General features: G+C 45.5%; 1 protein-coding gene across 2 annotated transcripts; it reads left to right on the top strand.

Annotated features, from left to right (window-relative positions):
* Positions 1–8,934: 8,934 nt before the first annotated feature.
* On the top strand, positions 8,935–26,107 carry LOC147111156 (uncharacterized). 2 transcript variants are annotated; one of them, XM_086001771.1, is made up of 4 exons: positions 8,935–9,271; positions 11,198–11,359; positions 19,440–19,568; positions 21,191–26,107. In XM_086001771.1, exons 2-4 carry the CDS (start codon positions 11,206–11,208, stop codon positions 21,325–21,327), a joined length of 420 nt encoding a protein of 139 aa, XP_085857897.1. In that variant the 5' UTR covers positions 8,935–9,271; positions 11,198–11,205; the 3' UTR covers positions 21,328–26,107. The 2 variants fall into 2 exon arrangements, with proteins under 2 accessions (XP_085857897.1, XP_085857898.1); XM_086001772.1 differs by lacking the exon at positions 8,935–9,271 and adding an exon at positions 9,453–9,729.
* The last annotated feature ends 969 nt before the right edge of the window (positions 26,108–27,076 follow it).

Below are 27,076 nucleotides of genomic sequence, written 5' to 3'. Positions count from 1 at the left end.
TTTCAAACTGTTCTCCTCTCCGGCTCTCGCTCTTTTCAAACAGTTCTCCCGCTCTCGCTCTTTTCAAACTGCTCTCCTCTCCGGCTCGCGCTCTTTTCAAACTGTTCTCCCGCTCTCGCTCTTTTCAAACTGCTCTCCTCTCCGGCTCTCGCTCTTTTCAAACTGTTCTCCCGCTCTCGCTCTTTTCAAACTGTTCTCCTCTCCGGCTCTTGCTCTTTCCAATAGTGAATTCTCCCTTGTTGGGCTTTTTACATATTGGGTTAGAAAAGAGTCCTATACACTGTAATGTATGTACCTTTAAGAGAGGAACTATCTTTTACAGCCCCTGTATACTGCAGTACCAGTAGTGACCACACCTGTATATAACACCGTGTAGTAATTTGTACAGTTAGTTCCAGCATACCCTCTGTTCAGTAAACACCTGTTATTACCGTTCTCCTGCAGTCCGTGTGTTATTTATACGTGGACACTACAGTGGCGACGAGCAGGTTCGAACTCACCTGCAGTACTGCATCACCTCACGGGGATCCATCCCTGAAAAGAAGCTTCTTGGAGGTCGAAGCCAGAGCAACGGGCGTCGACCGCGGGCAACCGCCCAGTGATCCATCGGAGTTCAGAGAATCGCAGGGGAGGCTGTGGAGAGCTGGGCTTGGTTCTCCAGTCAAGGTGTTCCAGCAAATCGGGCTGGTAGCAGGTAGTGTGCTGACCCTTCCTGGACTATGGCGGGCTAGAGCTCGATCGAGCGGCTCTGCAAGGGGGCCGAGCAGCGTCGTCAGGAAGAAAAAGAGAGAGAGAGGGTGGAGCGCACAGGGCGCGGACGGTGCTCAAGAGCCGGGCAGCGTTAAAGGAAATTTTAAAAAGGGGGAAGGAAAAGAGATGCGCAGTGGACAGTGTCGAAGAAGAATAAAACTAAGAAAATTAATTAACAAAAGAGAGACGCGCAAGGGAAGCGCGTGAAATCCACAGGGCGCCGCCATTACTATTTAGAACGCTAGGAGCAGCATTGGCAGCAGCGGGGGAAGAAGGAAAAGTGCTGGAGGTGCCATTTTAATCCATTGGGGAAGAAGGAAAAGCGCGGGAGGCGCCATTTTAAACCACCCAAGATGCCGAAGAGTGGCAGCATCACTGCTTTCGACAATGAAATAGAAGATTGGACCACGTATGTGGAAAGAATTGAAGTGTACTGCAAGGCAAATGAGGTGGCCGATGAAAAGAAGGCGTCGGTATTATTGAATTTGATGGGCGCGAGAACGTACGGCCTATTGCAGAATTTAATTACCCCAGCTAAACCAACGGAGAAAAGCTTTGAAGAGATTGTCAATATCTTACAGGAACATCTAAACCCTACGCCGCTGCTGATAGCAGAAAGATTCAAGTTCCATAAAAGAAACCAGCACAAAGACGAAAGTAATGCTGACTATCTTACGGAACTACGCAAGTTATCGAAACACTGCCAGTTCGGAGCAGGACTGGCAGATACCTTAAGGGATAAGTTTGTCTGTGGGCTCCAGAGTGAAGGAACCCAGAAACGACTACTTTCAGAAAAGGACCTTACGCTAGAAAAGGCTTTCAGCGTTGCAGTATCCTACGAAGCAGCAGCATGGGGAGCTGCGGAAATACAACAGAAACCGCAAGAATGTAGCACCAATGAAATGGCATATGGAGCAGAAAAGTGCTGTCACTGCGGCAGAACAACCCATGACCAGAAGGATTGCTGGTTTAAGGACAAAGTATGCAGGCAATGTGGAAAAGTGGGACACATAGCACGAGTCTGCAGGTCGGGAAAGAAAACCAACACTAAAAGAACTACTAAGGAAAAGTACAAGAAAGTACAAAAGATGACGGACAGTAGTTCAGAAGATCAGAAGAGTGATAATGACTCCGGGAGCAGGAGACTAAGTTATCTAAAGTTACACAATGTGATCGCAAAGGAGGATCACCGAACCATTTGAGTCACCCTCATGATAGCAGGGTCCCAAGTAAAGATGGAATTGGACACAGGATCAGCCCTAACACTCATTAATCGACGAGACTACGAGCGGCTATTCTCACACATACCCTTGAAGGACACGTCCATTGTCTTGAAGACATATACGGGGCAAAAAGCCTACCCCAGAGGAAAAATAAGGGTGCCCGTTAAATACAACGGCAAGGAAACACAGAAACTGTATCTATATATACTACAAGATGGAGGACCACCATTATTGGGACGTGAATGGATCCGAAAAATACAATTGGATTGGCATTCCATTCAGGCGCTAACTGTGGTTGACAAAAAGGGTGACGACGTCACACCTGGACGACTGTCAAAAATTCTAACTGACGCAAAAGAGGTGTTCCAGCAAGGACTTGGGACTCTGAAAGGCGTAGCGGCAATGATAAAAATTGAAGATAACGCAAACCCAAAATGTTTTAAGGCCAGACCGGTACCGTATGCGATCCGCCCAGCCGTCGAAGCACAGCTGGAGAGTCTGGAGCGTTCGGGTGTGCTGTCCAAGGTGGACTGGAGTGAGTGGGCCACACCCATCATTCCTGTAATGAAGAAATCATTGAGCAGCATGCCTGGGGAGCCGAAGAAGGTTCGCATCTGTGGGAACTTTAAGGTAACTGTGAACCCAGTCCTTCAAACAGTACAATATCCACTTCCGCGGATAGAAGATATTTTCGCCTCACTATCTGGAGGGAAATGCTTTACAAAGATTGATCTGGCCCAAGCGTATCTACAAATGGAGGTAGAGGAAGCATCTAGAAAATACCTCACGATAAACACTCACAAAGGTCTTTACCAGTACAACCGACTGGTATTCGGGGTAGCATCAGCTCCGGCTATTTGGCAGAGGGCGATGGAACAAGTCCTGCAAGGGATCCCGGGGACCCAGTGTTATTTGGACGACATCCTGGTTACGGGCGAAAATGACAGTGAACACCTTGCCAACCTGGAGCAGGTGCTCACTAGATTACAAGAATATGGGCTACGAGCCAACTGCCCCAAATGCGAGTTCTTCAGGAAACAAATCTCGTATTGTGGCCACGTGATTGATGAAGAGGGGTTACATAAGTCCCCAGACAAGATTGAGGCAGTAGTCAAGGCTCCAGCACCGGAAAATGTGTTGTAACTGAGGTCGTTCCTTGGGTTGGTGAACTACTACCATAAGTTCTTGCCAAATTTGTCTACAATTCTGCACCCACTGAAAGCCCTGCTGCAAACTGGAGTAGCATGGAAATGGAATGATGAGTGTAAGCGTGCCTTTCAGAAATGTAAATGCCTAATCACTTCAAAAGAAGTATTGGCCCACTACAATCCAACACTACCGATTCGGTTGGCATGTGATGCGCCTCCCTACGGCATTGGAGCGGTGCTGTTGCACAAATTCCTTGATGGTTCAGAGAGGCCAATAGCCTTTGCGTCATGCTCGGTAACCTCAGCCGAGCATAACTACACCCAGATTGACAGGGAGGCCCTCAGCCTGGTGTGGGGGGTGAAGAAGTTCAATCACTATCTGCACGGGCAGAAATTCACCTTACTGACTGATCACCAGCCTCTTGTCTCCATTTTTAACCCAAAGAAGGGCGTTCCGGTGATGACGGCACAACAGTTGCAAAGATGGTCCCTTTTTCTAGGGGGACATCAATACGAAATAGAGTATAAGGGCACGAAACAGCATGGAAACGCTGATGGGCTGTCGCGCCTGCCACTGCCTACAGTGGAGGAAGCACCTACAGTGGACCCTGTTGAGATATTCCATTCGACCATAGTCGAATGTCTACCTGTTACAAACTCAAGTATAGAGAAGGAAACCCAAAATGACCCGACACTCTCTCTAGTCTATGATTTGACGGTGAAGGGATGGCCAACACATGGCGACTCACTGTTGCCAGCATTCTCGCCAAGGAGAGAACAGCTGCCAGTGTGCCGGGGGACCTTGATGTGTGGATCCCGAGTGGTAATTCCACCCAAGTTGAGAGATAGAGTGCTCAATGAGCTTCATGAGGGTCATCTGGGAGGGGTAAAAATGAAGAGCCTAGCCAGGGCGTTTGTGTGGTGGCCGGGAATCGATAAAGAAATCGAGGAAATGACCAAGAGCTGCACAGGATGCCAGAAAGTCCAAAACGCTCCACCACAGGCCCCACTACACCCATGGGAGTGGCCCTCATCTCCATGGCAACGGGTACACATTGATTTTGCTGGTCCATTTATGGACTCAATGTTTTTAATCGCCGTGGATGCACATTCGAAATGGCCAGAGGTCATCAAAATGTCCTCCACCACCACGGAGAAAACTATTGCAGTCCTACGGACCATCTTCGCCAGGAATGGCTTGCCAGAACAGATTTGCTCCGACAATGGACCACAGTTTGTGTCCGAGGATTTCCGGAGGTTTTTGAGGAATAATGGGGTAAAGCATTACACATCCGCCCCGTATCATCCAGCCACAAATGGATTGGCTGAGGGGTTTGTTCAAACCTTTAAAAAAGCAATAAAGGCGATGTATAATGACAACATACCACTGCAACACAAGGTGGATAATTTCTTGTTTGCTTACCGGAATGCGACACATGCAGTCACCAACCAAGCTCCAGGCATGATGTTCTTTAACCGAAGGTTAAGATGTCACCTGGATTTGCTCAAACCAAACATAAGACGAGATGTTGAGAATAAGCAATTCCAGCACATCAATGAGAAGCCAACCAGGAGCTTCAAGATAGGGCAACCAGTCTTGGCCCGCGACTACCTAACAGAAAAATGGCAGCCAGGAACGATATGCACACGGCAGGGACCACTAATGTACACAGTGGACGTTGGAGAGAGCATCGTGAGATGCCATGCTGACCAGATTCTAGAGTCACAGGAACAAGTCAAACCCATGCCACGATCATACGCCCCTGGTGATGAACCCAAGGTACAGATTGCGTCTACCTCAGAATCAGTGGTATTGGAAGCTGACGAACCAACCAATGACAATGAGCCAGAATCGACTCCGCCGCAAGAACAGGATACTCGAGAAAGGCGCTATCCAGACAGGATCAGGAAGCCTCCTCAAAGACTGAATTTATAAATGATTACTTTCAGCTGATGTATATAGTACAAAGAAAATTGTAATTGTAATTAGTTATTATTTAATTGTTAAATGAATGTTATGTACTGTTTATCTAAAAGGGGAGTAATTGTAATGTATGTACCTTTAAGAGAGGAACTATCTTTTACAGCCCCTGTATACTGCAGTACCAGTAGTGACCACACCTGTATATAACACCGTGTAGTAATTTGTACAGTTAGTTCCAGCATACCCTCTGTTCAGTAAACACCTGTTATTACCGTTCTCCTGCAGTCCGTGTGTTATTGATACGCAGACACTACATACACATTGTAGGAACTCCATTCCCTTATCCCCTTTACCTACCTCTTCTGTCCAATTAATATCAGTGTAGTTGAAATCCCCCATGATTATTATTCTGTTTTTTACTCATTTCCCTAATTTGTCTGCATATTTCTTCCTCCACCTCCCTTCCACTATTAGGTGGTCTGTAGACTACACCTATTAGTGTGATTGATCCTTTGTTATCTTTTATCTCTATCCATATGGATTCTATTTTTCTCTTGCTGATAGCTGCGTCCTTTTTTTCTGCTGCCATTATGTTATCCCTAATAGGTACTGCTCCTTCCTGTCCCAGAACTCATGCCAGTGTCCCATGAAAAGGAACCCTTCTTTCCCACACCAGCCTTTTAGCCACGTGTTAACTCTCCTGATCTGTCTGCTTCTATGCCAATTTGCACGTGGCTCGGGCAATAATCCAGAGATTATTAGCCTTGAGGTCCTGCTTCTTAATTTAGAGTCTAACTCTTTATACTCTTTCAGCAGAACCACCTCCCTTTTCCTACCTATGTCATTTGTTCCAACATAAGAACATAAGAAGTAGGAGCAGGAGTAGGCCATACGGCCCCTCGGGCCTGCTCCGCCATTCAATAGGATCATGGCTGATCCAAATCTAGACTCACGTCCACTTCCCTGCCCTCTCCCCGTAACCCCTAATTCCCTTATCTGCTAGGAAACTGTCTATCTCCATTTTAAATTTATTTAATGTTGCAGCTTCCGCAGCTCTCTGGGGTAGCAAATTCCATAGATTTACTACCCTCTGAGTGAAGAAGTTTCTCCTCATCTCAGTTTTGAAAGGGCAGCCCCTTATTCTTAGATTATGCCCCCTAGTTCTAGTCTCACCCATCAGTGGAAACATCCTCACCGCATCCACCCGATCAAGCCCCCTCACAATCTTATATGTTTCGATAAGATCGCCTCTCATTCTTCTGAACTCCAATGAGTAGAGTCCCAACCTACTCAACCTTTCCTCATACGTCAACCCCCTCATCTCCGGAATCAACCGAGTGAACCTTCTCTGAATCGCCTCGAGAGCAAGTGTATCTTTTCTTAAATATGGAAACCAAAACTGCACGCAGTATTCCAGGTGTGGCCTCACCAATACCCTGTATAACTGCAGCAAGACTTCCCTGTTTTTATACTCCATCCCCCTTGCAATAAAAGCCAAGATTCCATTGGCCTTCCTGATCACCTGCTGCACCTGCATACTAACTTTTTGTGTTTCATGCACCAGGACCCCCGATCCCTTTGTACTGTAGCACTTTGCAGTTTCTCTCCATTTAGATAATAACTTGCTCTTTGATTTTTTTCTGCCAAAGTGCATAACCTCACACTTTCCAACATTATATTGCATCTGCCAAATCTCTGCCCACTCACTTAGCCTGTCTATGTCCTTTTGCAGGTTTTTTATGTCCTCCTCACTCACTGCTTTCCCTCCCATCTTTGTATCGTCGGCAAACTTGGATATGTTGCACTCGGTCCCTTCCTCCAAATCATTAATATAGACTGTAAAGAGTTGGGGTCCCAGCACTGACCCCTGCGGAACACCACTAGTCACTGATTGCCAACCCGAGAATGAACCATTTATCCCAACTCTTTGTTTTCTGTTAGATAGCCAATCTTCCACCCATGCCAGTATATTACCCCCAATCCCGTGATTTTTTATCTTGATCAGTAATCTTTTGTGTGGAACCTTGTCAAATGCCTTTTGGAAGTCCAAATACACTACATCCACTGGTTCCCCTTTATCCACCCTGGCTCACGACAACTGGATTTACCCCCTCCCTTTCCAAGTTCCTCTCCAGCCGCCGTGAGATATCCCTTACCCTGGCACCGGGTAGGCAGCACACCTTTCAGGATTCTTGTTCTTGGCTGCAGAGGACACTATCTAGCCCCCTAATTATAGAGTCCCCTATCACTGCTACATTTCTATTCTGTTCTTCCCCCCTCCCCCCACCCCACCACTCTTGGACAACCTTCTGAGATATTGAGGGACATTTTGCCAGCCCTGGGGAGGCAGGTATGGAGGCGGGACTGCCGGGAAAATGGCAGAAGCTGGGAGCGGGTACCAAACCCGCTCCCAACCCGCCTTCGTGTCATCTTCCTGGGAGGTGGGTCACTGACTCACGCAGGGACCCGTCTCCTCGAGGCGGGAAGGGGATTACAGCCACTTAACTGCGTATTAACAGGTAGTTAACAGGCAGTTAAGAGGCTTATCCCCATTTTACCCACACAAGTGCGGGCGTCCCGACGGCTGCGAGCCTCGCCAGGGTCAGCGAGGCGAGCAGTGGGTCTGCAGGGGTGAGAGGGATCGAAACATGCGCTGTGGAGGTGAGTGATGGGTGCAAGTGTGGACAGGTAAGTATGAGAGGTGAGTGTAAAGTATTGGAAAAGATTTCCTTACCTTTGTTTCTTTCTGCGGGCTTCAAGCCTTGGGGATCCGGAGGTGCCTCATCTCAACGGCAGAGATGACAGAATGGCTGCTGCATTCTCAGATGCAGTAGACATCTGATTTCTGCTGAGGAAAGAGGTTTGGTGAGTCTTCAGTACAAGGACTCACCTTAGAACAGAGATTGTCAGTGTTTGACAGCTTCTTAAAGCTGTCAAATGCTGACAATTCATCTGTCAAAATTTTTTGATAGATGAAACGTCATACACTGACTTCCTCTGTCACTGGCTTTCCCTTAATTGGCCGGCTAAGCCCGCAGGGCGGGCTTAACAAGGTCAATCAAGGGAAAATAGCGTGGGTTGGCCAGACTTTGTTGGGGATGGGACTGAAATAAGGAAATGCGGGTGGCCCATGAGAGGGATGACGGTGAGAGGGGACATGGAAGTGGGGGCTCTTCTCAAAGCGCTCACACTTCTCCCCCATTGCCCCTCCCTCAGTCAGAGCCCCACATGCTTCCTCGGATCCCGATGGCCAAGTCTGCCCCTGCACAGGTGCAGGAGGTGCAGACTTTGGCGGGGCCCCCACAGGCTCCAAAACCCAGAGGACATCCACCAAAAATGTCTAGTCTGTTGCAGCAGAGAAGTGAGCAGCCTGTCTTTACCTCTGCTGGTGTGGCTGGTGTTGTTGATGCTGGGGCTCATCTTGATCTGATTCTGAGGACCAAGGTGAGACAGTATAGGTGGCACCCATGCTGATGTGATAGATGGCAGGTAAAGTGGAGATCAGAGGGCCAATCCCTCAATGTTGTGATCGTGCCTAGCAATATGGTGAGAGTGGCTTCCGAGGTTGCAGAAATGACCTGCAAACTCCTGAGAGCTAAATCTCTGCACAAACTGGAGTCAGCAAGAGCCTTTCCATTAGGTGTAAGCAGGTGTAATGTGGGAGATTTATGTGTTTTTCTCATCCATCATGCAATGGACTCGCAAAATGGTCACTGAGCTTCCACCTCCCCTTCACAGGAGGTTCCTGAGGTGCGTGAATCCTGTGTTCAAGAAGTTAAAGCCAAAAGCTGCTGTTAAAAAGCCTCTTACGGGTCTCAACAAGCATTTCAGTACTTTCTGACTAGGATTCACTTGGCCACATTTGATGTGCGTGCCATATCGGGGAGATAAAACGCCAGGCGCTGGTGCTATTATTATGGCTGTGGTTCATTCTGTGAAGGCACACGAGTCTGTCCATGGGGCATAGGTGAATCGCTGGGGACTGCGCGTCGCTGAGAGCCCAGCGGCAGTGAGCGGGAGAGCGGCCACAGACCGGCACTGGAATTCGCTGCTTCCAACCCTCCCAAACTGACTCATCAAAAAACCCCTCTGCGGTTAGAATCGTCCGTGTAGGCGGCTCCCCATCGTGCATTTTATTGGGTCGGATTGGTCTTGGGAGCGAGGATCTGAACTGAGAAGTTTTTAAAAGGAAGACAGGACCCCGTGAAAGTTTGAGACAACATCTGGTAAGAAAGGGAAAATTCAGTTTCTACATACACTGGCTCGTTGAAACACGAATTTAACGGCGCACTAGAGCGATCACCCCACGCACAGTGATGATGGTTACAATGATTCCCCCCGCCCCCCAAAGTCAGTGCCAGCCTGAAGCTTTGGCCATTTACCAGGAGTGTTTCTGACTGTTAAGCGCCAGGCCACAGGGACCGATACTCAGCACATCCTCGACCCCCTGAGCTCCGCATGGGTCACCGGACCTCCGGTCCCCACTCACTCGTGGGCCCGGAGCCGCTGGTTCTTGGCTCAGCACCAGCCGTCCATGCTGTCGGAGGGCAAGCTGCAACATAGGAAAGAATGCAAAACCAGAAAGATAAACCCGGTCATACTGTCAGCAACGGGAATGGCAATTCTAGTTGTACAATTAATCCAACGTATTAACCAAAAGCATCCTTCTCTTCACAATTAAAGAGTAAATATTGACCTTTAATATTGAGTGCCGCTCAATGGAGGTGTAACTAGACATGAGTGGAGTGGGCCGGGACATCGGATGTGCTTCTGGGATTTGGATGCGGGATGCGGTGGTTATAAACTGCTAAAAAATGGAAACCACATTTCCCCATGTTCTCCTCCAATGCCTGTCTCGGGAGGGTTCCTGGACCTTTGCAATAAGAATCCCAGCATGTTTTCCAAGGGGCTTATTTGTTGTTTTAGAGGTTCTTTTAAATTCGTTTATGGGATGTGGGTGTGGCTGGCTAAGCCAGCATTTATTGCCCATCCCTAATTGCCCTTGAGAAGGTGGTGGTGAGCCGCCTTCTTGAACCGCTGCAGTCCATGTGGTGAAGGTACTCCCACAGTGGTGTTAAGGAGAGAGTTCCAGGATTTTGACCCAGCGACGATGAAGGATTGACGATATATTTCTGTCAGGATGGTGTGTGACTTGGAGGGGAACTTGGAGGTGGTGGTGTTCCCATGCGCCTGCTGCCCTTGTCCTTCTAGGTGGAAGAGGTCGCGGGTTTGGGAGGTGCTGTTGAAGAAGCCTTGGCGAGTTGCTGTAGTGCATCTTGTAGATGCTACACACTGCAGTCACGGTACGCTGGTGGTGGAGGGAGTGAATGTTTAAGGTGGTGGAAGGGGTGTCAATCAAGCAGGCTGCTTTGTCCTGGATGATGTTGAGCTTCTTGAATGTTGTTGGAGCTGCACTCACCAGACAAGTGGAGACTATTCCATCACACTCCTTACTTGTGCTTTGTAGATGGTAGAAAGGCTTTGGGGAGTCAGGAGGTGAGTCACTCTCTGCAGAATACCTAGCCTCTGACCTGCTCTTGTTGCCACAGTATTTATGTGGCTGGTCCAGTAATTGGCAAAAAAAACTGGCAGGGGGATGAGATTTTTTATTCCAGGCAGTGAGTTGTTATGATCTGGAATGCACTACCTGAAAGGGTGTTGTGAGCAGATTCAATAGTAACTTTCAAAAGGGAAAAATTGCCGGGCTCTGGGGAAAGAGCAGGGGAGCGGGATTAATTGGAGAGCTCTACCAAAGAGCCGGCCCAGGCACAGTGGGCTGAATGGCCTCCTCCTGTGCCGTATCATTCTATGACCTGCTGGTACCCAGTCCCCTCCTTCGTGTGATCTGTAGAGCAAATACACACCGGAGATCAGCTCGCAAGCATTGTGTCTGGAAACATGTTAAAGGTAGTTGAAACCCGAAGAGCCTTGACTTGTAGCTCTCGCATCCAGTGTCTGCAGGTGTCTGAGAAGAAATGGAGTCATTTACCCTTTGCATTCCACAACTGACCTGTGGCATTCTGTAAATAGAGGGCGCATTGCATGGATCATTACCTTCAGCACACCTGTCATCGTCATCTGCCAGGGTGGCCCAGTCAGCGCAAAGAGAAAAGTTAGGTCTGGGGCTCCACTTTTTATTGCTTTTATTACAGATTCCGCCATGAAGGGCCATCCGTTCTGGCTGGTTTTCGTCTCCTTGCCGGCCCTTGCCCGCTGTAACCCTCTCCCGACTCAAGACCAGGGGCAACCCGACAATCTTCTTCCAGGTGAACTCTACCCAGCGAAAGAAGAAACTGGCGGCTTTCAAATTGTCGGTAAGCTGCACATACATTTCCACATCACTGGAATAGAAACCCAGAGATGTCATGTGGGAGTTTAAATCTGAACGCTTTGTTTGTTTTCGGTTTAACTTTAGAAGATTAGATCTAAATCAGACACTGTAGTGTGCCCTATAAAGTTAAGGGTAAAGAACTTATAAAACATGAATTAGCTGTAAATGAACTTTACATTAGCTGTGAATGTGTTATTTCCCTTGATTCCAGCTGTGTAACATATTACTGACCTACCAGTTAATGGAATAATCGCGCTCAACAAGCGAGGTCAAATGACATCTATAGCTCCCTCGATACTTGAATTACAAATCCAACCCACTTTAATTACAACTTCTCTGCAATATATGCTACGATTTTGGTTTTATTACTCTCCAGGCCCTTTAGTAATCAATTTCAGCAATAAATAAATAAAGTTCACATTCAGTAGGACATGTCTGGTCACCGCTGACCCGAATTCCCAGCAGCGTTGAGCCATGCCTGGGGGGCAGTCCCATCCCAGTGGGGAGCATGGGCATGTTAGCTGTTATAGTCACATCCGAGGCAAGCACGGAGAGGTCACCAAGGACAGCAGTGCAAATGATCAATACAGAATGTAGGCTTTATACTCTACAAAAAAAAACCTGTCCGGCTCACAGTCAGTGTTGCCGAGTGGCTGATTGATCTCTGAACGTATTCTTGATGACACAGCACCTTTAGTAACCAGCCCTGCGCTGCACGGAAACCTGTGTCTCCGCTTTGTGGGGCCATTCACACTGGTTACATTCTGCATTCCTAACAAAAACATCAACGTTCAAAACCTGGACGGGGCCGAGATAATTTGGACCAAAAGATGATTTTTTTTAAGTGTGTTTTTTTAAGGGATCAAGTCGCACGCCAGTGCTAGATGTTTTCGCAGAAAGCAACTGGCTTTAAATGTTGTGCACCTTTCACCTTGCAATGAAGACAAACAATGCGAGGTTAATTCACAATGGCCAATGATTAGAACTGCGGATTTTAATGTAAGTTTCACACAGAACCAGCCCATGATCTTGTATAAGTGGATTTGGAAGGTTTTGGAGGTGCGCCCGGACACCTATGACCCCGGTGTATTGGGGATTCAATTCAATTCAATTCAATTCAAATCGCTTTATTGGCATGACAAGTTACATCTTATGTTGCCAAAGCATCGAAAACATTCATGTTTGTACACAAAAATACAGATCTATCCATACAGTGTATAAACAGATATATCCCTGAGTGTATAAATATACTTTCATATAATTTATATATACTCTTATATTTAGTGGTTGTCCCTCTGTTTATGGCAAGCTGTAACATAGTGTGCCGCTAGTGTTACACAATTTCTCTCTTCCCCTAGTAGGTATGGGAGTTTTTGGTCATCCTTCAAGTTTCTGAATTCCAGGCATATTTTTGTGAATTTTGGGTAGAAATTCTCCCTTATGCCCTGATATTTTCTACAAGCTGTGAGGAAGTGCATCTCTGTCTCCACCACTCCCTGACTGCAGTGAGAGCATATCCTGTCCTCTCTTGGTAGCCGGGTCTGCCTGTGTCTACCTTTTTCAATCGCCAGGCTATGTTCACTAAGTCTGTACATTGTCAAGGTTTTTCTCAGTTTGCTATCCTTTACCATGGTCAGGTAATCAGCCATGTTGTATTGTCTGTTTAGGGCCAAGTAGCAATTGAGTTTGCTTTGGGTTTTTGTTGTTTCTGCCCAAAATGACAGATATTTTTCCTTTTGCTTAGCGACGATTGTGTTGGGTCGAATTCTTTGTGTTACGCTGTCACTGTCCTGGGGCTGGTTATTGTTAGTAGTGTTAGTAGTTACTTCACTGAGTCCCAGGACTAGTTGACTGAGGGTATTCTTCTTTATGGTCCTCTCTTGGCATTTCAGGGCTTCGTAATGATAGCATTGGGGGTTGCTCATTTCTAGGTGTTTCCAAAATTTGGTGGCTCTTTTTTGGATAGTGATTATTAATGGGTATTGGCCTAGTTCTGCCCTGCATGCATTGTTTACGGTTTTCCTTTGAGTCCGGAGGATACTTTTACAGAATTCTGCATGTAGGATCTCAATTGGGTATTTGTCCCATTTTGCAAATTCTTGTTGTGTTAGCGGTCCCCACACTTCACTGCCATAGAGTGCAATTGGTTCAATTACTGATTTGAAAATTTTGAGCCAAATGCTAATTGGGATTTCTATTTGGATTGATTTTTTTAATGGCATAGAAAGCCCTTCTTGCTTTCTCTTTCAGTTCATTCACAGCCAGTTTGAAATTTCCCGTAGAACTGATTTTTAAGCCCAAGTATGTGTAGTTAGTGGTTTGTTCGATTTTAGTTGTTCCTAGTGTGAAATTTATTTTGGGTCCCTGATGTCTGGATCTTTGCTGGAACACAAGGACTTTGGTTCTTTTTCCCTGCCCCAGTCTCGACTCCCCTCGCTCCAGCTTGGTGCTGAGACCATTAGTTTATTGTAACTATACAAGTGCAGCTCTTGCATTGATCTGCACAGCTGGCCAGTTGTATCCTGCTCGGGCAGCTGCAATGAAACGAATTGCTAACAGTCTGTGCCTGAAAGAGATCGGCAATAGAAAGAAGACAAGAACCGTAATTAAACCGACATAGAACTGACAACACCGAAGGAACAGAGGACGCGAAATAATTAAAAACTAGAAACAAGGAAAAACAGATCAAGAACTCTCAAGGAAGCGCACAGATACCAAAGGACAGAAAGTGGAGATGGGCTTAAACGCAGCAAAGAACTGGAAATGATCAGGAATCAAAACAGCGACTGCAAAAGTGAGGATATAAATAAAGACAATAGGGAGGGCAATGCGAAAATAGTAGAAAAATAAATAGGATCGAATGAAATAAATGAGTAAGAAGGAATAAAGGCAACGGTGAGCAAGACCTATATTAAACAATGGTTATAAACAGGGGTCATTCTTGTGAACAGCGATCTTTGTTGTTGGGTAGATCAACATTCCCTCAAGTGGAATCAGCAATGTGCTTTAAGGTAGTGCTCCTGGAATTCCCACTAGCTCCAACTAAATACAGGATCACCCTGGGCCAGGTGTAGTATTGAAGGGTCCCAGACCCGAAACGTTAACTCTGTTTCTCTCTCCACGGATGCTGCCTGGCCTGCTGAGTGTTTCCAGCGTTTTCTGTTGTTGTTTCAGATTCCCAGCATCAGCAGTATTTTGCTATTGTATGGTAGTGGGTCTCTTGGACTTGATGCTAATCATGGCATCATGGGATTGGGGTAATATATTAGCATGGATAAAGGACTGGTTAATGGACAGAAAACGGAGCAGGGATAAATGGGTCATTTTCTGGTTGGCAGACTGTAACTAGTGGGGTGCCGCAAGGATCAATGCTTGGGCCTCAGCTATTTACAATCTATATCAATGACTTAGATGGAGGGACCAAGTGCAATGTATCCAAGTTTGCTGACGATAGGTGGGAAAGTAAGCTGTGAGGAGGACATAAAGAGACAGATTAAGCAGCCCGCTTGATTGGCACCCCATCCACCACCTTAAACATTCACTCCCTTCACCACTGGCATACCGTGGCTGCAGTGTGTACCATCTTCAAGATGCACTGCAGCAACTCACCAAGGCATCTTGGACAGCACCTCCCCAACCCGTGACCTCTACCGCCTAGAAGGACAAGGGCAGCAGGCGCATGGGAACACCATCACCTCCAAGTTCCCCTCCAAGTCACACACCATCCTGACTTGGAAATATATCACTGTTCCTTCATCGTCGCTGGGTAAAAATCCTGGAACTCCCTCCTTAACAGCACTGTGAGAGTACCTTCACCACACAGACTGCAGCAGTTCAAGAAGGCGGCTCACCACCACCTTCTCAAGGGCAATTAAGGATGGGCAATAAATGCTGGCCTTGCCAGCGATGCCCACATCCCAGGAACAAATAAAAAAAGAAAGTGAGTGAGCAATAAGGTGGCAGATAGAGTATAATGTGGGGAAATGTGAGGTTATTCACTTTGGTAGGAAGAATAGAAAAACAGAATATTTTTTAAATTGTGAGAAACTATTAAATATTGGTGTTCAGAGAGATTTAGGTGTCCTCATAAAGGAAACACAGAAAGTTAGCATCAGGTACAGCAAGTGATTAGGAAGGCAAATGGCATGTTGGCCTTTATTGCAAGGGGTTTAGAGTACAAGAGTAAGGAAGTCTTACTACAATTGTACAAGGCTTTGGTGAGACCACACCTGGAGTACTGTGCACAGTTTTGGTCTCCTTATTTGAGGAAGGATATACTTGCCTTAGAGGCGGTGCAACAAAGGTTCACTAGATTGATCCCTGGGATGAGAGGCCTGTCGTATGAGGAGAGATTGAGCAGATTTGGCCTATACTCTCTGGAGTTTAGAAGAATGAGAGGTGATCTCATTGAAACATACAAGATTCTGAAGGGGATTGACAGGGTAGATGCTGAGAGGTTGTTTCCCCTGGCTGGAGTGTCTAGAACTAGGGGGCATAGTCTCAGGATAAGGAGTCGCCCATTTCAGACTGAGATGAGGAGGAATTTCTTCACTCAGAGGGTTGTGAATCTTTGGAATTCTCTACCCCAAAGGGCTTTGGATGCTGAGTCATTGGGCTGGATTTTACCAACCTCGGCGGGTCCGTGGTGGGCGACATTGGTGGCGGATCCTGACCCCGCTGCTGGCTCCAGCCCGCTGTCCAAAATGATTTTCCCCTGATTGGGCTTGTTAAGCTCACCCAGCGCGTTTGCTGGCCAACTGAAAGAAGCAGGTCTGATGATATCATTTGATGGCGTGTCATCAGCCAGTTTCCTTAAAGGGACCATGCGCAAATTTATTTTGGCAGCTGTGCTGTCAGTGTTCTACAACATTGAAGTGCTGCAAACACTGACAATCACTGCACAGAGGTGCAGGGCTGCACCCAGGCTCTCCCATGGCTCCCTCCATATGGTTATGGACGGAGTCACAGCACGCAGGGAGGTTCTCTTGCCTTCCAATTAGGCGGCAGAGACCTCCCCAGGAGACCAACACAGTCTGGTTGCACATTGCACAGGAGGACACAAGCAGGGATGTCATAAGGAGGACCAGGCTGCAGAGGCGCAAACCCTTCAATGATCTCAGTAGAGCTCGAAACGTTACTGCAAAGCCACACTCAACCTCATCCTGCTGTGCCTCTCATCACATCTCCATCACTACCCTACTGCTGCACATCCTTACTCACACCAACTTACCTTGCACCTCCACCCATCCCTCTCTATCTACATTATCACTTCCCCATCTTACAGCCACCCCTCACACTCATCCTCATCCTAGTCCAATCATACCAACTAACAACACACAAAGGTAGCCACTTGTGTGTTAGCCAATGTTCATGTGACGTTTCTGTTAATGTGGTGACAAACATTGAAATCTTTATTTTCAGCACTTTGCATTCTTGGACAGCTTTTGTGTGAACATTTGGAAGTGGCTTAGTGAGTTGCAGTGAATGGTGAGACATAACGGTACCCCCCACGATGGTGATAAGTGTGAAAGGAATGGCTTGGGCATTGTAGGGATGCTTTATGGTGTTGGTGTGGGGTAGTGCCAACCTGGTGCATCATATGGCAGCCAGGGTGTACAGCGTCAAGTGAAGTAAATCTGGCCATAATGAGGCCATCCCTGGCCTCCCGGGCAGCAATGTGGTCGGGTGCTGATGCCCTCTGTCCTGTGCAGCATCAGGTGATTGTGGAGAAGGTTGGTGTTGTTGTTGGTGCTGCTGGTGTGCCTGGTGCTGCTGGTGTTGGGGCTGATCGTGGTCAGATTCTGAGGACCAAGGTGTAATAGCGTCAAGGGCACCGATGCTGATGTAATAGATGGCAGGTGAAGTTGAGATGACAGAAGCGATCTGTCAATGGTGAGAGAGGTTGTTCCAATGAGGTGACACTGGATTGAGAGTTTACTCCAACCATTTGCAACCTGCATAAAGCTCAATCTGTCTTCCAAATGCAGTAAGCAACTGCTTCTGAGCTTGAAAATTGAACAGATGTGAGATGGCAGCTTTTATAGCACATTTGCAGCTGGCAAGTAATGAAATGACTCCATGGTCATACGACTCCCGATCATGATCCCCGAGCAGCGTGGATCCCGTGGGTGACCTCGTAAAATGTAAAGGTGAGCTCAAAATACTTCTTAATGGGCTGTTAACAAGGTTATAATGACCTGAATTGCCTCCCCCGCCGCTGCATGTCGGGTCTGTTCAGCGCTGACAGACCCGGCATCTGGGAAAGGCGCGTGATGGCAGGTTGACAGTGCAGACCCGACCCTCCGTCCAAAAAAAAGTTTCCCCACCCAACACCACCAAACGTGCCCGCTGATCCCCCCTCCGAAAAATTCCCCCCATTGAGTATATTCAAGGCTGAGATAGATTTTTGGACTTTAGGGGAATCGAGGGATGTGGAGATCAGGTGAGAAAGTGGAGCTATGATCTTACTGAATGGAGCAGCAGGCTCGAGGGGCCGCATGGCCTACTCCTGCTCCTAATTCTTATGTTCTTATGCTCTTATGTTCTTAAGGAAATACGAAAGAACTACAGGTAGTGAAAATTCACAGTGGCAGAAATCACCAGTTTGTGCTAATCTGAATTCAGAGGGAGTCAGATGATGTAGGGGAAGGTGTTTTGTTTGGATGGAGGAAGTTAATTTACATCTCCTAGATGGTAGCGTAGCGCTGGTATATTCATTTCCGGGTACCTGCAAGAATTTCACCTTTAAGATTGATTTTTAGAAAGTGTGCAAACGAAGCTGAGGCGACACAGATCACAAAGGGGGAAGTAGTGACAGAAAAAATACTTTTGGACGGATAAAGTATTTGCATCCATATAAATATTTTGTGAATATTTACTTTGCACATTTACCTGCATAATTTAGAAACAACTTGCATTCCTAGGGTGCGGTCACCTCCTCCGGATGTCCCAAAGTGCTTCACAGCCAATGAAGTGCTTCTGAAGTGTAGTCACTGTTACAGTAGAGGGGAAAACAGGAGTCATGGCCCCACAAATGACAATTAGAAAAATGACCAGATAATCTGATCTTGGTGGTGTTGTCCGAGGGATAACTATTAGCGAGGAGAGCTCCCCTGTTCATCAAATAGTGCCACAGGATCTTTTACATCCACCCCAGAGGGCAGATGGGCCTTGGTTTAACTTTCTCTAACTTTAATTCCTGTGGTGTTTCTCACGACATGATGCTTCTTTTAAAAAAAAAAAAATGAATCGATTTTTTAAACAGTCAAACTTAAAATGTAATTGTCCACACCAACAGTATGGGAGAAAAATTGGGTGCCGCCCAGTTTGGGGCACTAATCAAAAAAGTTAGCACCCCTACCCCATAAATTCATTAGTAGCGCCCCAAGAAGGAGATGGAGTGCTACGGGAAGTGCTCCACCTCCTTCTTGGGGCGCTACTACTCAGTGTCGCGGCGCTATGTGCATCAGCGCCACATGCGTCAGCACGTGGAGCCGTGTCATTGCAGGCCACCTCCCCTGATTAAAGGGGAGGGGCCTAGCGCTGCACGCACCAGGGCCTTGCCGGACCACCAGGGAGCGGGGTGCAGCGGAAACAGTCCGGCACGCAAGAGGAGAGCTAGGCTGAGCGATCGCGGCTGGCACCACACATACAAAAGCGAGAGGGGGCAGGTGCTGGCAGTCGGCCAAAATAAAAATGGCCGCCCGACACCTGCCCTTTAAATTGCGCTGCCGCCCGCTATTGCCACTGTAAAACTGCCCCCTGATCCTGTCGCATATATCGCCCGGTGATAGGTCAGGTGGTGCAAGGGAAGTTTGCGGCCGGGGCGCAAACGGGGCGCTGCGCACGGCGATGACGTCATCATCGCCAGCGCAGCGGTGCGGGCGCTACCGGCTACCGCCGCTGCTAAACTCCCGCTGAATTTCGCAGGAGGCATTAATGGTGCCACAGCGGGGTGCTAGGGCAATTGCGCCCCGTTAGCACCCCTGGGGGCGCAAAGTAACCCAATTTCTATTGGAAAGCACAGTTGTTTTACAAGCTCATATTTTGTGTGTATCCCACAGAGCTACCAAGTGAATTTTCAGCGTACGATGTGAACAAAGATGGAACAATCAGCCTCAATGAACTATCAAATATCACAGAAACTAATGAAGATGATGCAGTCCAACCATTCCACACTGCCGATATTGATGGTAACATCACCCAGACTGGGAAATATTTCATTACAAAAGGAATAGAAAACCTAGATAGCTAGCGAGTGACATGGCATTTAAATGACTGTTTCATTTATACATTCTTGAACTAAGGACAATATTAATCTAAATCCTACAAAGCTAGGAGTGGGAGCAGTGCAAATGATCAATAACACAGAATGTACCATTTAAAATCTATTAAAAAATCTAATGCCTGTGAAACAGAATGGCCTGTGGCTCTGGTGCTATGATTACTTGTAAACTTGATGAGACTATTTACAACCATTGTTTGTGACACAATCTGTATTAAATACATTATTTTGTCCATCAGATGGGTATCCATAAGCTATGGGAAAGTGTCTGATGTAGCCAGAGGGCCTAAAACATCCTGTTTGGTTGCTTTTAGGTACATGTGAGATTTGAACCAATCAAAAACACAAAACACAGAGGCACTGACGCCCTAAGGGCGCTCTCCCTGCTTCCCATGGTAACTCCAGGGAAATGGCTTAAGCAGCTGATTTCGGCCATCTACACAGTTTCCCAAGGGGTTCAGCCCGTTTCCTGCCAGAGTCACGGTGGGAGACTACGAGAACCGCTGCAGAATTTCAGGAGCCAAATGTGAACTTCACTATTTCTCAATAAATTCCTAGTAACAAAAGTCCTTTGGCAGTGTGGACATTCACCCACCCTACTATATACTGCTAAAAAATCAAATTTATAACACAATGAACAAAAAAATCATCAGAAAATGTACCCATCCTGCCTCTTCCTCAGTATAAATTTTGCCTGAACAATTAACATGGACTTTGAATGTAGGCAGCTTTGATCCAAAAAATATTGATACAGGATCACTTTTTATTTCATGTGGAATGACTCACTTTATCAAATCTTCCTGACAATATTGAATAAACACATTTACTATCAGTAATCTGAGGAAAACGTTGAACGCAGCAAGTACTGTAAGTGGAAAGATTTTGCACAATACGAGTCGTCAGCAACCAGATACTTGTATGATGAGAGATCATGTAAAACTTTAAGGTAATAACAATCTATAGTGAGACCTGTTGCTAAGATAATGATGATATCAGATTGCTGAGCTGCTATATTCAGAAAAGGATACAATTTTCTCTTATTATTTGCACCCTCCAGTTTACAAAGTAATTTGTCATATTTTGTTATTCAGTAAACTCCTGTATGTGCTGATCAAGTTTTGAACTAAACATAAGAAAGTATGAAAAGTCTATTCACACAACAGGCCTGTTCTTCCAAAGATTCTGCAATTTGCCTTCTTCTGGATGACTTAACTGATCTACCAACATATTTTACCCTGTTTCCCTAATGTAAAGTAGTGAAACCCTAATATATATATGCACAACCGTACAACTTCATTTATCCATTATCAGTTGTTTGTTTTCCATGGTTTCAGCAGCTCAAAGGCCCTTATCACAGAATAGCTGATCATCTCTATTTTGTCTTACAACCATATAATATTGTATTTCCTGAGTCATTTTTCATATTGACATGAGCGCTGTGTGCAGAATTTCCCTGCTATATTAAAGCGAGAATGTTGTAATTCCTGACAGCAACAAAGAACTCAGAGTAACTGATTTTTTTCCTCCTAGGTAATGACCTTCTCACCAAACAAGAGTTCGAGGTAGCTCCATGGGTATTTCATATTCCAGAGGACATTGTCAACCCAGTGAAAGAAGACAAATATGGACATCTATTATTTGAAAAGAAACATAAAGAAGATGAATAATGCAACAATTTCTGGCATTACACAGTTAAAGGGCTTTCATAAAAATTATCACTCTCCACTAAACCTGCATCGTAAAAATCATTACTCTCCACTACCTTCACTATCATTTTGCCTGCAGAAAAAGCATTGACTTCTTAGACTCCTAGAAGCTCCAGGGAATTCTGGAGTTCCTTAGGGCTGGTCATTTTTGACATTTCAGTTCACTCAATCTAAGGCTAAAATTCATAAAATATTGCATTAATAATGGCGTAATTTCAGGAATATCTTTATTATGTGATATTAATCTACTTTTAAAAGATCTAAATAAGTTTTAGAGATTACTTGCATTCTGCCAGTCTTCCTTTTTCGCACTCAGTTCTTTTTTCCTATTCTCCCTCTGATATCTACTAATTTCTGCTTCCATTTTATATTATTTCTTACCCTTATTACATAGATTAAACTTTACTTTACCTTATTGTGTTTTTTTTTTGAAAAAAATGCTATCCATTCCAGAGCTAGGACTGTAGAAGTAAAACTCAGATCTTTGGCTGAAAATTGGCTCCAAAAGCTGAATTGCCAACCAATCAGGAGACAGGATATTGAACTTTGACCCAGTCCTGTCACTGAAGTGTAATCTGAGAAGTTTCCTAAACTGACATTGAGACGATTGGAAAGCCCACTGAAACAACTGGCACAGGTGATGCTAAAAATCTTGTCACCAGATTTAAGGATTAAAGGTATTAAAATAATTCAATACACTGTTGATCTTGGACAATGCATGTTGTTCAAGGTTTACATGGTGGAAAACTGAAAAGACTTTAGAAGCAGAAAGTTTTTGCAACTAGAGTATACACTGGGTAAAGCATAACAATTGACACACATCATGTCCAGGATGGTGTGTGTATATCCCAGCGCTAATTCCTGTCTGTACACTATATAAATGTTGCAAGCTGTATAAATTGTTTGCATTCCATACCATGAAAGCAGAGCTAGCTGTTTGAGTGAAGATTCTGGTCTAACATCTGAGCTGGTGAGCATCCGCTGTACAATTAGTCTCTCGTCCATGCATGTACTATTCAGTGTCATTAAAAGTATAGTTTAATACTAGAAGAGTAAATAAATACTTTGTTTCGAGTTAGCATTTATTAAACAAATTATTTTAATAACTCCTCATCAGGTGTTGGCTCACTGCTGGTGCTCTTGCTCCCAAGTCAAAAGGTCATGGGTCCAAACGCCACTCCAGGACCTTGGGTATGCACAGTACACAGTTGGGGACTTGAGGGAGAATTTAGCTCCTTCCAACTGGTAGAAAACAGGCGTAACAGGAGTTAAAATCAAGCGGCTCTATTTGCTGCACCATTCCCAGCATGCAGCAGGTTTAACCCGGCTGCTTTTTCTAGTGGCTGAGGCAACCACCTGACTCAGGCGGGAGCCTCATTAATATATGCTAATCGGGATTCTATGACTTACATAGGCATTTTAATGGCATACAGAGCAGGGCGCCCGTTGTGGCTGGCCTGCTCTGTAAAACCTGTCGGGGAAGAAACAAAAGCCCTAAAAGGTAAGTTTAAAATGATCTTCGTGGGGCCAGGAGGAGCAGGGATGCTCCTCCAGGCCATAGAAGGAAAGTTCGAGCCTCTGCTTCCCTTTTCCCACCTGCGAGACCCTACTGAACCTCCCCCCACACGACTTACCTGAGTGACTATGGACCTTTCGATCTTTGCCTGCTGCCTCTTTTCACCCATTTCTGGTGAGTAGCTGGCCGGTGGGATGTAAATGAGGCCAGGTGAGTTAACATCAGCCGGGCTTCCCGTGGAGACTCCCGGGCAGGCATTTTACCGGCTTCCTGCCCGAGAGTTAAAAGTCCCCATTGGGTATCACAGTGAGTCACAACATTGTCTTTTCATTTCAGGGATTCGTCTGGAAAATAGAATTCAATCGCCCCTCTGTTAGTTATACGGGCCCGAAGTGGAATCTGCTTTGGTGGACACAACTCGCTTACTGGTGAACATGCATCCATAGATAAAAATTGGCTATACCTCATCATTAATCACCAGTCTTATTTAGAAAGTACACAGTGGGCATATGTGGGAATGTCAGATCTGCCTTCTCAGGTGGACCTAAAATATCCCATGCCACGATTTTGAAAAGAGCAGGGGAGTTCTCCTCAGTTTCCTGGCCAATATTTATCCTTCAAACAACAGCACTAAAACAGATTATCTGGTCATTATCACATTTCTGCTCATGGGAGCTTGCTGGGTACAAATTGGCTGCCGCGTTTCCTACATTACAACAGTGACTGCTTCAAATGGGACTTCATTAGCTGTAAAGCACTTTGGGATGTCCTGAGACCATGATAGACGCTATATAAATGCAAGTCTTTTTTCTTTTTCAAGGTGTTATCTATTAAGTTTAGTTTTAGGATGTATTAGCTTATCATTAACCTATGCCATCCCTGACTTGTGAGCCCTTGGTTCTAAAACATGAAACAGCACTGTCATCCTAACCCAAATTCTTCCCAAAAGATATTTAAATCAAATTTTAATTGGTCCTTCTGAATACTTTGGTGAATGAAATACCAGATATGATAATGATAGCTCAATTTACGATATCTCATACTAACACTTTGTCATCATGCCTCTGTATTTCGCACTGCACTATATATACTAGCAAAAAGATCGAGCAGGATGGTTTGGTTCTCTGTCCAAATCTGAAGAAAAGCCTATACAAAAGGATGAGGTAGCCTATCTGGTTTTATTGTGTGGATTACCAATTGAATGACAGGGGTTTACTCTCTCTCACTCATTTTTATTTATCTTTTATATTCCAATCCTTACCCTCCTCACCACAAATAGATTTGCACCATTAGCGCAGTTACTATGAGTTTGATTTGAAAAGGTGACATTTTGACTTATTGTGAATACGAACTTGTATAAACATCAGCTTTGTAGTGTGTTACATACAATCTCAAGTGTCAAAATCAGGACCTTGCATATATGGTATGGTGAAGTTAAATGCATAAAGTAGTTTTGATTTAAATGTAATGCTCATGTCAATATTCAAATACATTGTCATCTATTAGAAAATAGCTATTTCAATGTAATCTTTGTTCTATATTCATTCCCTTGTGAATGGCTTTATACAATCAGTCATTTTCAACTACTTTTCTATTGTGAAGGAATAGTGTTTCAAATCCAGTTTCATAAATCTTAATAACATTTACAATATATATAACATTTACAACATTTATAACAATAGCTTCCCTATTGAGCTACCTCTTATAGAAGTGTGGAATGCACTTATGGATAGTACATGCATTCCATTGGATCTTGATCTGATTCTAACAATCCCAACTACGATGAAAGGATTTAGGGATTCCAAACAAAAAGGAGAGCCTCACCTTATTCTTGGTAGTAAAGCTTTCTCACTTGCCATTATACATCACCTAGGTGATGAATTTCCTGGGCAACACCATGCCTGTTATTATCACATGCTGTAATCCTTATTCAATAATGGGGCTATTAGACAGTGTGAGGTGCTATTCCCATTTGTGATAGGCAATATTCCCTGCCTAAGAGATTCAGGGGTGGATTTGAGGCCTCCCGCCCAGCAAAAAAGGGTTGTTAGTGCCCCAGAAATGGTAGGGAATGAATTACTGGCCCATTCCCACTGTGATAGACAATCTTCCCTTTCTAAGAGATTCAGGGGTAAATTTTAAGGCCTGCAACCATAAACAGGTTGTTCACACCCCAAAATTGGTGGGGAATTAATTACTGGCCCATTTCCGCCATCGCTATCATCACCACAATCTTCCCCCTGGACTTATTGCTGGGCAGCCGGTGCGCCTACCTGAGTCAGGTGGTAGGCCCACTTAAAATGCAAATCAAGGTGCTACGACATACATAGGACCCTGATTGACCTTTTAGGGCAGTACTGGGTGGAGCACGTGCCCACGCAGTATCAGTTGGTGATCCAGCTGAAGAGGACTCACCAGGTGTGTTTGAACACTTGGGGCTTGGAGGAGCAGAAGTATTGCTTCGGGATCCACAAAACCAGCATAGGCCCTCACCCCCCTCCCGAGATCGGATCCCAACCAAACGACCTTCTTCTGGCCTGGAGGTTGACGGGCTGCCCAATGTGGCAGTGGCCCAGAGCCAGTGGGCAGCCCTGGGGCACACAGCTTCCTGCCCATAGCCCACAGCCTGATGCTAATGAAACCAGGCCTGAAGTCGGTACTATCGGACAGACATCTGGCTCGCTCCGCTGGTCGGTTATCCAATAGTTAAAATCTACCTCCCGAAGTCTGCGTCTTCAGGGAGGGAAAATCTGAGAATCAAAATCTTTATGGCCAACGAAGAGCTGTCAAGAGAGCTCTGGTCCTCCCATAATATTGTCAAAAGTATCAGTTTCAACTCCAAAAGCCTCTGTGTACTAGAACACATGGTAATTTTTTCAGTCAAATTAACAGAAAATATTACCATAACAGTTTCTCATATGTATGAAATGCTTAAATAAATAAATAAATATGATGTTTTTTAAGATTCCTTCATTTTGGAAAAGGACAATGGTCTAAATTTCCAAAGGAAACTAGACGAGTACATGAGAGAAAAGGGAATAGAATGATATGTTGAAAGGCTGAGATGAGGTAGATGGAATGGAGGAGACCTTTGTGAAGTATAAACATTAATACAGACTAGTTGGGCTGAATGGCCTGTTTCTGTGCTGTATATTCTATGTAATTCTATGAATCATTACATTTGCCACACGTTTCTAGACTGTTAGAATAAATCCTTGCACTGGCTCTTGTCTGGAAGGAAGTTATTACATTGCAGCACACAATTTTCTCTCTTGTAAAAACAATCCTTTTTTCTCTTGGGCAAAAGCAGGTCTAACACGTCTAGAAGGTTTTTCATATGTGGACAGTGTTCAATTTTGGGCACATTGTACTTTGAAGTAGAAACCAAGCCATTTGATATTACAATGTTTTATTTAGAAATTTGAACTACACAAAAGGTAACAAAACCTTTCATAAAATGCAATAAACCAGCTTAGATTCTATTTTTTTATTCGCTCCTAGGATGTGGGCATCGTTGGCAATGCCAGCATTTATTACCCATCCCGAATTGCCCTTGAGAAGATGATGGTGAGCCGCCTTCTTGAACCGCTGCAGTCTGTGTGGTGAGGGTGTTCCAGGACTTTGACGCAGTGATATGAAGGAACGGCAATATATTTCCAAGTCAGGATGGTGTGTAATTTGGAGGGGAAATTGCAGTTGGTGCTGTTCCCATGCACCTACTGCCCTTCTCCTTCTAGGTGGTAGAGGTCGCGGGTTTGGGAGGTGCTGCCGAAGAAGCCTTTGTGAGTTGCTGCAGTGCATCTTGTAGAAGGTACACACTGCAGCCACGGTGCGCCAGTGGTGGAGGGAGTGAATGTTTAAGGTGGTGGATGGGGTGCCAATCAAGCGGGCTGCTTTGTCATGGATGGTGTCGAGCTTCTTGAGTGTTATTGGAGCTGCACTCATCCAGGCAAGTGGAGAGTATTCCATCACACTCCTGACTTGTGCCTTGTAGATGGTGGAAAGGCTTTGGGAAGTCAGGAGGTGAGACACTCACCGCAGAATACCCAGCCTCTGACCTGCTCTTGTAGCCACAGTATTTATGTGGCTGGTTCAGTTAAATTTCTGGCCAATGGTGACCCCCAGGTTGTTGATGGTGGGGGATTTGGGGCGGTGGTTAGACTCTCGCTTGTTGGAGATAGTTATTGCCTGGCA

Source organism: Somniosus microcephalus, chromosome 11 (genome assembly GCF_052327205.1).
Source record: "Somniosus microcephalus isolate GS21.2 chromosome 11, FLI_Smic_1.0, whole genome shotgun sequence".
Classification (NCBI taxonomy): Eukaryota; Metazoa; Chordata; class Chondrichthyes; order Squaliformes; family Somniosidae; genus Somniosus; species Somniosus microcephalus.
Note: the sequence above shows the minus strand (reverse complement) of the source record. Positions and strands in the feature narration are given on the sequence as shown.

What these genes read in the sequence shown, in the direction of transcription:
- LOC147111156 (XM_086001771.1), top strand. Translation starts at nt 11,206, where the DNA reads ATGAAGGGCCATCCGTTCTGGCTGGTTTTCGTCTCCTTGCCGGCCCTT. An exon ending in TGGCGGCTTTCAAATTGTCG is followed by an intron (nt 11,360 to 19,439) that starts GTAAGCTGCACA and finishes TGTATCCCACAG; the next exon opens with AGCTACCAAGTGAATTTTCA. An exon ending in CCACACTGCCGATATTGATG is followed by an intron (nt 19,569 to 21,190) that starts GTAACATCACCC and finishes TTTTCCTCCTAG; the next exon opens with GTAATGACCTTCTCACCAAA.